General features: G+C 41.2%; 2 protein-coding genes across 6 annotated transcripts in view; one reads left to right on the top strand and one right to left on the bottom strand.

Moving 5' to 3' along the window:
- cep85l (centrosomal protein 85kDa-like) overlaps positions 1-994 on the bottom strand; it is an 18,418-nt gene extending 17,424 nt beyond the window's left edge. For all 4 annotated transcript variants that reach the window (XM_015390610.1, XM_015390612.1, XM_015390611.1 and 1 more), the window contains exon 1: positions 822-994. In XM_015390610.1, coding sequence (XP_015246096.1) covers positions 822-873 — 52 coding nt within the window. In that variant the 5' untranslated portion in view covers positions 874-994. The remainder of the gene's footprint in view (positions 1-821) is intronic.
- A 3,419-nt stretch (positions 995-4,413) lies between these two features.
- Positions 4,414-10,528, top strand: part of mcm9 (minichromosome maintenance 9 homologous recombination repair factor) — a 22,980-nt gene continuing 16,865 nt past the window's right edge. For both annotated transcript variants that reach the window (XM_015390634.1, XM_015390635.1), the window contains exons 1-6: positions 4,414-4,486; positions 6,541-6,721; positions 7,940-8,093; positions 8,351-8,457; positions 9,862-10,068; positions 10,152-10,233. In XM_015390634.1, the coding sequence (XP_015246120.1) occupies positions 6,557-6,721; positions 7,940-8,093; positions 8,351-8,457; positions 9,862-10,068; positions 10,152-10,233 (715 nt within the window). In that variant the 5' untranslated portion in view covers positions 4,414-4,486; positions 6,541-6,556. The remainder of the gene's footprint in view (positions 4,487-6,540; positions 6,722-7,939; positions 8,094-8,350; positions 8,458-9,861; positions 10,069-10,151; positions 10,234-10,528) is intronic.

Here is a 10,528-nt window from a genome sequence, read left to right as displayed (position 1 = left end):
GCAACACTGCTCTTTGCATGGTTAGTTTTCAAATGGTTTGCTGCTGTCTGTTTGGACCTTTCTGAACATGTGCAGCAAATGGACTGATCCAATATGGGGGACACTGAAGGGGGGGGCTGAGACACACTTAATATTATAAACGTTCTGATGGCATTTTAGAGAAAGGATTTTATCAAAAACATAATTAATGTGCACAAATAAGGAATAGTTGTATTAACCAATTGTGTAAAAGGAGTTTTATGGGTCCCCCAGGAACTTGGGGCCCGAGACAACTGCCCAATATATATATATATTTTTTCCCCTAATGGTAAATCCCCCCTTGCTTGCTGCAGGTACGGAAGCTCACAGGAGACACAGCTTTTTCAGTTACGGCTCCTCATTAGACAATCCTCCTCACTGTTTTTCAAACTCGTCCTAAAACCTATTTTTATTCTTTGGCTTTTAACACAGCATGAGACTCTCTGATTTAGCTTTTTTTTTTTATTTTTTTTTTTTTTAATTAGTTAATTGTATTCTAATTGTTTCATTCCTTTAAACTTCTATGTTGTTTTTACACAATTTCAACTTTACCTGATATGTGCAGCACTTTGTGGCAGCTGTAGAGGTTTTAAAAGGCTTTATATATAAAGCTGAGATTTAATCCACTCTAGATTAATAATCTGCCAGCATCCTGTCCAGGTGATGCTCTCTGGGCTCCAGGTCTCGTGGAATATATACATATATATTAGGAAAGTTTTAAACATCCAGAGATGTTTGTTGTGTCAGAGTAAAGCGGAGTGGGCTTTAAATGAAGGGCCCCGGAGCGGGCCAGCGATCATTACCTGCTGGGGGCCCTTCAGGTCCGGATTCAGCGTCGCTTCGGTTCCACATCATCTGCAGAAGAAACCGGAACCCAGAAAAAAGATGAGAAGAGCTGCTGATAAAGCCGGTACCGGTACCGATCGGGACAGAAGCTGGTTCGGAGCCGCTCAGGCTGCTGGTCTGTCAGCAGCTCTTCCTCCTCCTCCTCCTCCTCTTCCTCAGCACGTAGCCATGACGCTCCTCCTCTTCCTCTGCAGCAGCAGCTCAGTCTGCATGGACTGCCTTTGTTCCCTTCATCCTCCGCTATGTGTTTGGGCTTTATTTTTGAAACATTTTAAATATGTAATTTAAACACCAAATGATGATTAAACCCTGACCCCATCACCCCGCCCCACAAAATATAGGACTGACTGTAGGTGTAAACAAACGCTGCCAATTATAGTTTAAATGTGATAGACCCCTACCTATTAATTCAATTCTATTCAGTTTATTTTTATAGCGCCAATTCATATCATGTCATCTCAAGGCACTTTCCAGTTCACCAGATCATACAGTCAGATTGATTCAAAGTTTTAAATCTAAGGAAAACCAGTTGATTTCATCGACTCATTGACTCTTCAGCAATCCCTCACACTAAGCATGCTTGTAACGACAGTGGAGAGGAAAAACTCCCTTTGAACAGGAAGAAACCTCCAGCAGAACCAGGCTCAGTGTGAGCGGCCATCTGCTGAGGCCCACTGGGGTTCAAGGAGACAGAAGCAGAGATAGAAAAAGAAGCATAGATACAAAAGGTGACTATATTTCTGTTATATAAATATAACGATATTTACAGCTAAAAACCATCTAGAAGGTAGTAAAATCAAGCATATTGGTCCATTTAGATCCTTTAGGTAAAAACAAACTAAACATTCAGCTTCTCCAATCTTATTCTGTTTCTAAGATTAAAGATTAATAATAAAAATATCCCTCTTTTACCCTATCTATCTGGAACAAAATCTGTCATAAACTATGCTTTAAACACCTCTTCTTTATTCCTTGTTTTGTAGGTCAATTGTTAATTATTGTTTATTCATGTATTGTTTCCAACCTTTCCTGAACATCAGGCAGGAGGTTGCATTTTCTCCATTGTTTAGTCACATTTCTAAAAATATATGTATTTGTCCAAGTAATACATTTTCTGGTTTGAAATAAAATAAATATCCTCTAATACAGAGTTCTTCAACAGGGGGTCCGCGACCCCTAGGGGGGGTCAGTTTTTTCCACTAATTGAAATGTCTTTAAATCCACATTAACATGAATTGAACAGACTGTAGTAAACAGATAAATGGAGGCAGAAGATCTTTCAGTCATCAATGCTCACATTCAGCGACACACAGGAGCTCTTTAAGCTGGGCACCGTTTCATTCACAACACCTGTCCCATCAACCAGGAATCAGAAATACTTTAATAATCCCAGGGAGAAATTACTTTAGTTACATTACTCCATCTGTAATAGAGGGACTATAGGACCAGTTTGATATAATACAATTTAATACTATACATAAGGGGGTCCCCGCTCCATCTGGCCATCGGTTTGGGGGTCCTTGGCCTGGAAAACCTTGAAGACCCCTGATCTAATAAGTCCTTGCCAGCATGGCTGTATAATTTTGCAGGTCCAATCAATGTGTAAATAACCGGCCTTCTCTTCACCACTTCCTCCAACATAGAGCCGGTTGATCTAGTTATGTCCTTGGTTTAAGAATTATCTTGTCAGCAGTTTCCAGGAAAAGTTTCTCCAAAATAAAGACTCAGTTTTATACATGTCTTTATATATTAGTTTCCATTTCATTTTCTGCAATCTATAACTTTAACTTAACATTCACAGATATTTTAATTAAATATTATCTAGTTGACTAAAAAGATTTTTGTATTATGCATTAGATTCTTTTACCATAAAGCTAATAAAGGAAGGACAAAATTCAGAAACCAAAAGCAAAAAGTTTCTCATATCACCTCTCTAATTTATTTCAGCCCTCCCACGATACAAATTAAAGAATAATTACTTGATTTTATTGTGTGTGTGTTTTGTATTTTTTATTTTATTTTTTTATTTATTCATTTATCTTTCATTATAATTCTGTTGTATTTGACATATGTAATTATAGATATCTTTGGTTTTCGTTTTTTTCTCTCTCTTTCTGAAGTGTACTTGAAAGAAAAGAAAAAATATATTAAGAAAAGTGTTAGGAGGTATGATTGACTATATGTTGTGCTTTATTATACTTTAATTTTTGAGTTTGTCATTGTTACTGTTCCAAATAAAGTTATTTAAAAAAAAAAATATCCTTGGTTTACCCAGGATTCATTGCGAGACCAAGCAAGCCGTGATCAGAGGAAAGGTTACTTGGCGCCGAACAGTGGTGAAAATTGGAAGTGCAGTTTAATATAATCCAGTCAGTGAATAGTTTCGTCTGGAATGAATGAAAATATTTGTTTTAATTGTTATTGAGTCAGATATGTGGCGGTAATGTTTGGTTTATCCAAAAGTTTTTATCTGTTACTGTGTAAATAAATGGGTTTGGCTGCAATTTAAGGACAGATTCTAATAGATCTGCAGAGTGGGAACTATAAATCTGATAGGATTCATATTTTTTTATTGCTGTTTTGCAAAATATGCTTAACTAAGTATTTTTTGTGATTGAGTATAAGAGATTTTGCAGGTATATTTTATACATACATTGTTTAGATTTACTTATATATTTCTACCATTTTTATTGAATAGAATAGAATAGAATAGAAAATCCCTTTACTGTCCGACAATGGGCAAATTTACAGCAGCAGAAAGATTATTGAAAATGGTCACACAATAGAATTTTATAAATGAAATAATAAGTTGTAGTGATTCATTATCTGCATTGTTACGTATTGAAAAGGGATGTACAAACAGCCATCAAAATATATTATATGGGATTATGGCTGTTCATCATAGAATATGTGAAGAAAATAAAAATGTATTATTTTAGACTGCTGCTCATATTTTGGGAAATGAGAGTACAGATAGTTTGGCTAAGGAGGCTATTAAAAAAGATGCTGAAATGCCAGTAAAGTGATCGAAAAGTTTAGCTTGGAAGGAAAGCAAGAAGATATGCAAAATTAGGTGGGATATAAATAAATGAATTTAATAAATGTAAGTCATTTGCATAGGAAAGAAAATACAGTCAATGTAGCAAGTATTAGAGGGATAAACAGGAGGGAGGAGATAATCATAAACAGAATAAGAGCCAGTCACAGTTTGTTAAATGTAAATATTTATAAGATAAGGAAACATCTAACTGGTTTCTGTGGTTGGCTTCATAATCTAGAAACAATGCAACATGTTTTAATTAGCTGTAGAACATTTGTAAATCAAAGAACATTATTAAAAACAGAATTAGGTCTTAATGGGGAATTCAAATTTAAAAATGTGAATGAAAAGTTAAATATTATGGAGTGGAAGAAAAAGATTTTTCTTTAAAAAAAATAAATAAATACTGGGATCATTATGAGAGTTTGAGGGATATATATTAGGATCCGATAGATGGCAGTAGTGCGACAATAATGGATGCAAGCTGCGCTTAAAAACTAAAGAAGAAGAAGAAGAAGAAGAAGAAGAAGAAGAAGAAGCCGCGTAATGTGAAGTTTGGAAGCTCAGCGGCTTGTGAAGCAGGTCAGTTACTGTCCGTTTGTTGTGTTGGTGAGGGGGTTATACAGTCATGGCCAAAAGTTTGGAGAATGATTCAAATGTTAATATTTACAAAGTCTACTGCTTCAGTTTTTATAACGCCAATCTGCATTTACTCCAGAATGTTATAACGAGTGATCAGCGTAACAGCATTTAAATGCAACGTCAATATTTGCCTAGAAAATGAACTTTATCCCCCAAAACACATTTCAGCGTCATTGCAGCCCTGCCTTAAAGGAGCAGCTAACATGGTTTCAGTGATTGCTCCATTAACACAGGTGTGGGTGGTGATGAGGACAGGGCTGGAGATCAATCTGTCAGGATTCAGTCAGAATGACGTCACTGGGCACTTTAGAAAGAGGCTGCTGCTTGGCATCATTGTTTCCCTTCTGTGAACCATGGTTATCTCTAAAGAAACACGTGCATGCATCATTGCACTGCACTAAAATGGTCTAACAGGAAAGAGAATCACAGCTGGGAAGATTGCACCTCAGTCAACAATCTATGGCATCATCAAGAACTTCAAGGAGAGAGGTTCCATTGTTGTCAAAACAATGCAAGAAAGACCAGCAAGCACCAGGACTGTCTCTGAAAAGTGTTTCAGCTGCAGGATCTGAGAATGTCTTGGAGAGCAATTTCTCCCAACCATCCAAGAGCAGTCTGTTGATGAACAATGGCTTTTCCAGCGTGATGGAGCACCTTGCCATGAAGCAAAGCTGATATCTAACTGGCTCAGGGAACAAAACATAGAGAATTTGGCTCCATGGCCTGGAAACTCCCCTGATCTTAATCCCATTGAAAACTTGTGGTCAATCATCAAGAGACGGATGCTATCAGTCAGGATTTGGTCCAGAAGTTGATTGAGTGCATGACAGGGAGAATTGCAGAGGTCCTGAAGAAGAGGGGTCAACACTGCAAATATTGACTTGCTGCATTAACTCATTCTGTCATTAAAAGCTTCTGTTACTCAGAATATGATTGCTATTGTATTTCCTTATGTGATGACAACATCTGACATGAAAACCAGAGGGCAGCAGATCAGGTGAAAATAGAATATTTGTGTCATTCTCAATACTTTTGGCCATGAATGTACACACTCACACACATGTCTAGTTCTCTATCCTAGTGGGGACTTTCAATTGACTTCTAACCCATTTCTACAGCCTAACCCAGGGGGGGAATAACCATTACCCCCAGATTCCACATACTGAGTCAGCACTCCGCTCCGCTCCGTGTTCTTGGTAACAGAAGCTGTTAGCGGTGGCGTCCTGAAGAATCTAAATTTGTTCCAGTCAAATTTTTTGTATAGTTGGCTCCCAACCCCCTTGTGTCTTCTAGAACAAACGTTTGAGTCATAATCTATTATTGCATTCAGCTCCAGTGAATGACACATCCATCATTAATTTTTTTGTACATTGGGGATTCCATCCATCCATCCATCCATCCATCCATCCATCCATCCATCCATCCATCCATCCATCCATCCATCCATCCATCCATCCATCCATCCTGTTTTAAAATTACCTCATAAAAAAAACCAATATTAAGATACACAATGTATATTTCCATGTAGTTCAAAAACATTATTTGGTTCAGATCGCACAGCTGTGGGCTGGTATTGGCAGTACATACCAGGAACCCCAGCCATCATGGTTGCTGCTAGAATGGGCTGGTTCTGCTAGAACGGGCTGGTTCTGCTAGAACGGGCTGGTTCTGCTAGAACGGGCTGGTTCTGCTAGAACGGGCTGGTTCTGCTAGAACGGGCTGGTTCTGCTAGAATCAACTGGTTCTGGTAGTGAGTTTGGCCTCGTAGCGCGGTTCAGCGTTTCTCTGGTGATAAAGTGTCTTCTGGGTAAAATGTGTTGGACAGTAAAACTGTCTCAGAAGTAGCAGATTGTTGCTGGAGCTCTGGTTCTGGTTCTGGTTCTGGTTCTGTTTCTGGTTCCATCCAGTGTTCCTAGATATAGATCCAGGCCTGATCCAGCTTCCCTCAGTGGGAACCATGTGGGAGGTTTTGACCTCTGCCTTTGGTCCTCCAGAGCTCACCGCCTCGCCATGCTGATTAACCCGGAGGAAGAGGCCCTGATTGGTCGAGTGTTTGAGACCTATTTGACGGAGCATCATCAGGATGAGCTTCTGCAGCTCCTCACCGACATAAATGAAGACTCTCATCGCTCCGTCGTGGTCAACGCCATGACGCTGTTTGAAGCCAATATGGAGGTAAGTTGATGGGGTTTGTTGTTATGTGGAGAAAGCAGAAGAAAATGTGACGTTTAGAGCTCAGAGGTTGGTTCTGATACTCAGTCATCCAGGGAGACTGGCTCCTCTCTCATCTAGATTCCTGGTTCATTGCTCTGAGCTGCTTGCTGTCACTTAGTGAGGGCCTCTTATCTCTGATAAAAAACAGCAAATCCCCTTAGTGGCGGGCCGCCACAGTCTCGTTCGGGGCCGCCACAGTCTCGTTCGGGCCCGCCACAGTCTCGTTCGGGCCCGCCACAGTCTCGTTCGGGCCCGCCACAGTCTTGTTCGGGCCCGCCACAGCCCGCCACAGTCTCGTTCGGGCCGCCACAGTCTCGTTAATCAGCTGTTTATTGTGTTTTCCTCTCTAAGATAATGACTTGTAGGCTCCTTAGTGGATACAAGGGGAAAAAAGAAAAAGTAAAAAAAAAGGTGGCCTCAAAAAGGCACTTAAAGGGGAACACCGTTTTCTTCTCAATTGGGTCCTTGATATTTCGTTATTCCATCATGTTCTACTCACCCATATGAGTTTTGTGTCGTTTGGAGCCGTTCTGAAGATATTCCGTTAGGTTATATCCAGTAACGTCTTCCTATGGGCAACGACTTGAAGGCACAAACTAAACTGTTCATCATTTATTCTTTATGGTACGCCAGCATTCAGAACATGTAGGCCAATCACTGTCCCCAGACATCCGCCGTTATATTTTTAGTATTTATATTTTTTAAAACAAAGCGGAGTGTGTGTGACGTCATCCGTGCGCCGTCATATCGGCGGAATATCTTCAGAACGGCTCCAAATGACACAAAACTCATATGGGAGAGTAGAACATGATGGAATAAAGTAAAATCAAGGGCCCAATGTAAAAAAAACAAAACAAAAAACGGCGTACCCCTTTAAGTGGGATACACCACGCTTAAATGTGCACACATGAAAACCTGAGGGTCAGAGACTCTCCCACCACAGTCTGCTATAATCCTGTGGGAAGCACTGCCTCTGATCAGAGACACACTTTTAAAAGCTCCTCATGGGGATTTTGGGGAAAGTTGCTATGATTTCTAACCGATGTTGTATCCATTAAAAGGTCACTGGGTCCATCCTTCAGATTAAGGGAGTTGTGGGAGTCAGAGAGGAGACTGACAGGCTGGCTGTCCCAGGGCAGACTAGCGAGGGTGTGTATCCTAACTCCTTTCTCTCTGAAGGTTGGGGACTATTTCAATGCATACCCAGAAGATGTGCTGGCGGTGTTTGATGAGGTGTTACAGAAGAAAGCTTTGGAGCTAGCAGATGATGCTTCCCTCAAAGACAGAAGACCAGGATCCAGACAGAGGCAGATCTATCACACCCGCATCACAGGTCAGACGTCCAGCTGCCCAGGCTCAGCCGAGTCTCGCTTTGTCTCTGCTGCTCATTTCCTCATTGTCAGTTGAAGCGTTTATTCTAGTAGTAGCTGAATTAAGGTTCCTGCATTATGAAGGCAGCACTAAAGGAACATCAAGTATTGCAGAGCAACATAAGATTAATATTCAGAGCAATTCCTAAATGATCGATGTACACTTCTTCCTCTTTAAATTCATGTTGGTTTTCTGCTCTTTGTGAAAACGTGTCCCCAGGTCTCCCGGTGTGTCCAGAACTAACCAGACATACCATCCCCAGGTCCAGAGATGTGGGTCATTTTCTGTCTGTGACTGGTACCGTCATACGCACCAGTGTGGCTAAGGTGACGTCACTCCGCCATCCACTCAGTCATCCCACCCCGTCATCTGCTCCATCCCTTGTCCTAGATTAGGTTCATTTCTTCTGTAGCTCTATAGCGCCATGTTCACTACCCTCTGAAAAAGTGATCTGTGGTGAGCTTGGATCAGTTAACCGTGCTGAGCGTTTACACACCACGCTAGCACGGTTCCTGTCCTCTTAGCGGCGATCTACGGTACTACTGCTCTCTAAAGGGAAACAAGCAAACCAATATGGCGACGCCCGTAACATTCAGGAAGTTTACGGAGAGTCAGGTGAAGAAGGCAGCCTTTGGTGAATTTACTTGACAGAGTCGGGTTTTGGGAAGTGGATACGACAAACGATAGTCTGATCAGGGCTTCGAGACGCAGGAAACAATGACAGGCGTTTAGGTTCATCACTCTGCTAAGCAGAACCATCACTGGAAATCATGTGGCACGGTAGGGGGGCTGGGATTTTTATGAATGTCTGAAGTTTCCTGATTACGGAGGCTGACTGTAAGGAGATGAGGCGGTCTGCTCATGCTCTCTTTTGTTATCAGAGAACTGAGCCAGAACTGAACAACGCTGAGCCCTACTGATGAACTACTACCAGTTTAGAGCAGTTCGGTTGTGTCTGGCATGGTCCGTTTCATTTGTTAGTGCCATTTCCACTCAACAGTTACCTTGGTTAAGGTGCTCGGACCGATCTCAGCACGGTTTCTAAAGGGTAGAGTTTATAGGGCTATTGACAAACACAGTGAGAAGATCAATAAAACAAACGAGCACTGTGGGAAAACCATAAATGGTTTTATAAACATGTTTTCACCGTAAGCAAAAGCCATCCCTTGCCCTCGATTGTCTTTAATTTCATGTCTGTATGTCATTTAGAAAATATGTAGGAAAATAGTCACAGCTGTGACTCCTCCTCTCAAAATGCACACACTTTTGGGCGGTCTGGAGGAGATTTAAGCAAAACCATAAATCCTAGAGTCATTCCATGGACAAAGCAGAGGCTTTAGTCTACAAACTGACCAAAAATGATGACTGTATAGGTAAATTGCATGATAGTGATGTAAAAATGTTTTTGCCTCATAAATAAGTCAACCCTCTCCCCTTTGCATTGTGATTTAATCAAGCTTTCTGGTGACTGGAGGATGACTTTGGAAAAACCTTAGCAGCTCTGAATATACCGTATTTAATGTTGAGAAGATGAATGATTTGTCTAGAAACAAAGCTTCTAACTGTAGGTAAACCTATGATGGCGAAGCCTCACTAATAGTGGATGTTTAATTTCTCCACTCTCCCTATTCATAGCTTTTCTGCTGGTGAAGCAGAGTCTAACTCCTCTGCAGTACGTAGGACAGAGGAGGTCCCTTAGTGGGAACTGATACCTTCCTCTCTGTTTGTAGGTTCTGGAGTTTGAACGGGACTACATCTGCTCAAAGTGCAGACATGTTTTCAAGGCGCAGGCAGATTTTGAACAGTTCTATACCTTTGTCCAGCCGGTCGGCTGCCCCAATCCTGCTGGCTGCAATTCCTCTAAGTTCAGCTGTCTGTCTGAAGCATCTGAGCCTGCCGCCTGCAGAGACTATCAAGAAATCAAGATCCAGGAGCAAGTAAGAAACATTTGCTCTCTGCTCTTTTGCTTTGAAATGCAGCCGAAAAAGAAAGGGAGAAGAGTGACGCGGTTCTCTGACAGGTGCAGCGGCTGGCGGTGGGCAGTGTTCCTCGCTCCTTAGTGGTGGTTCTGGAGGACGACCTAGTTGACAGCTGTAAATCTGGTAAGAATCACATGGTTCAACATAAGGCGGATAGAGTTTGCGATGTGTCATTGGTTGCTCTGAGCCCCTCAGATTTGTTCAGGTAAACAGAGGGAAACTGCTGGAGCTGTCAACTTCTGTCCATCTGGTTCTGACGGTTTGATAGTGGGCCTAAAACCAATGAGCCTCTCGATTGTTTTGCCAAAGAAAAATCATCTTTACTGATATTTTAATTCAATTCAATTCAGTTTATTTATATAGCGCCAAATTCACAACACATGTCATCTCAAGGCACTTTACAGTTCAACCAGATCAT

Source organism: Cyprinodon variegatus, unplaced genomic scaffold (genome assembly GCF_000732505.1).
Source record: "Cyprinodon variegatus isolate N-32 unplaced genomic scaffold, C_variegatus-1.0 Scaffold506, whole genome shotgun sequence".
Lineage (NCBI taxonomy): Eukaryota > Metazoa > Chordata > Actinopteri > Cyprinodontiformes > Cyprinodontidae > Cyprinodon > Cyprinodon variegatus.
The sequence above is the reverse complement of the archived record's forward strand: the minus strand, read 5'-3'. Positions and strand labels throughout refer to the sequence as shown.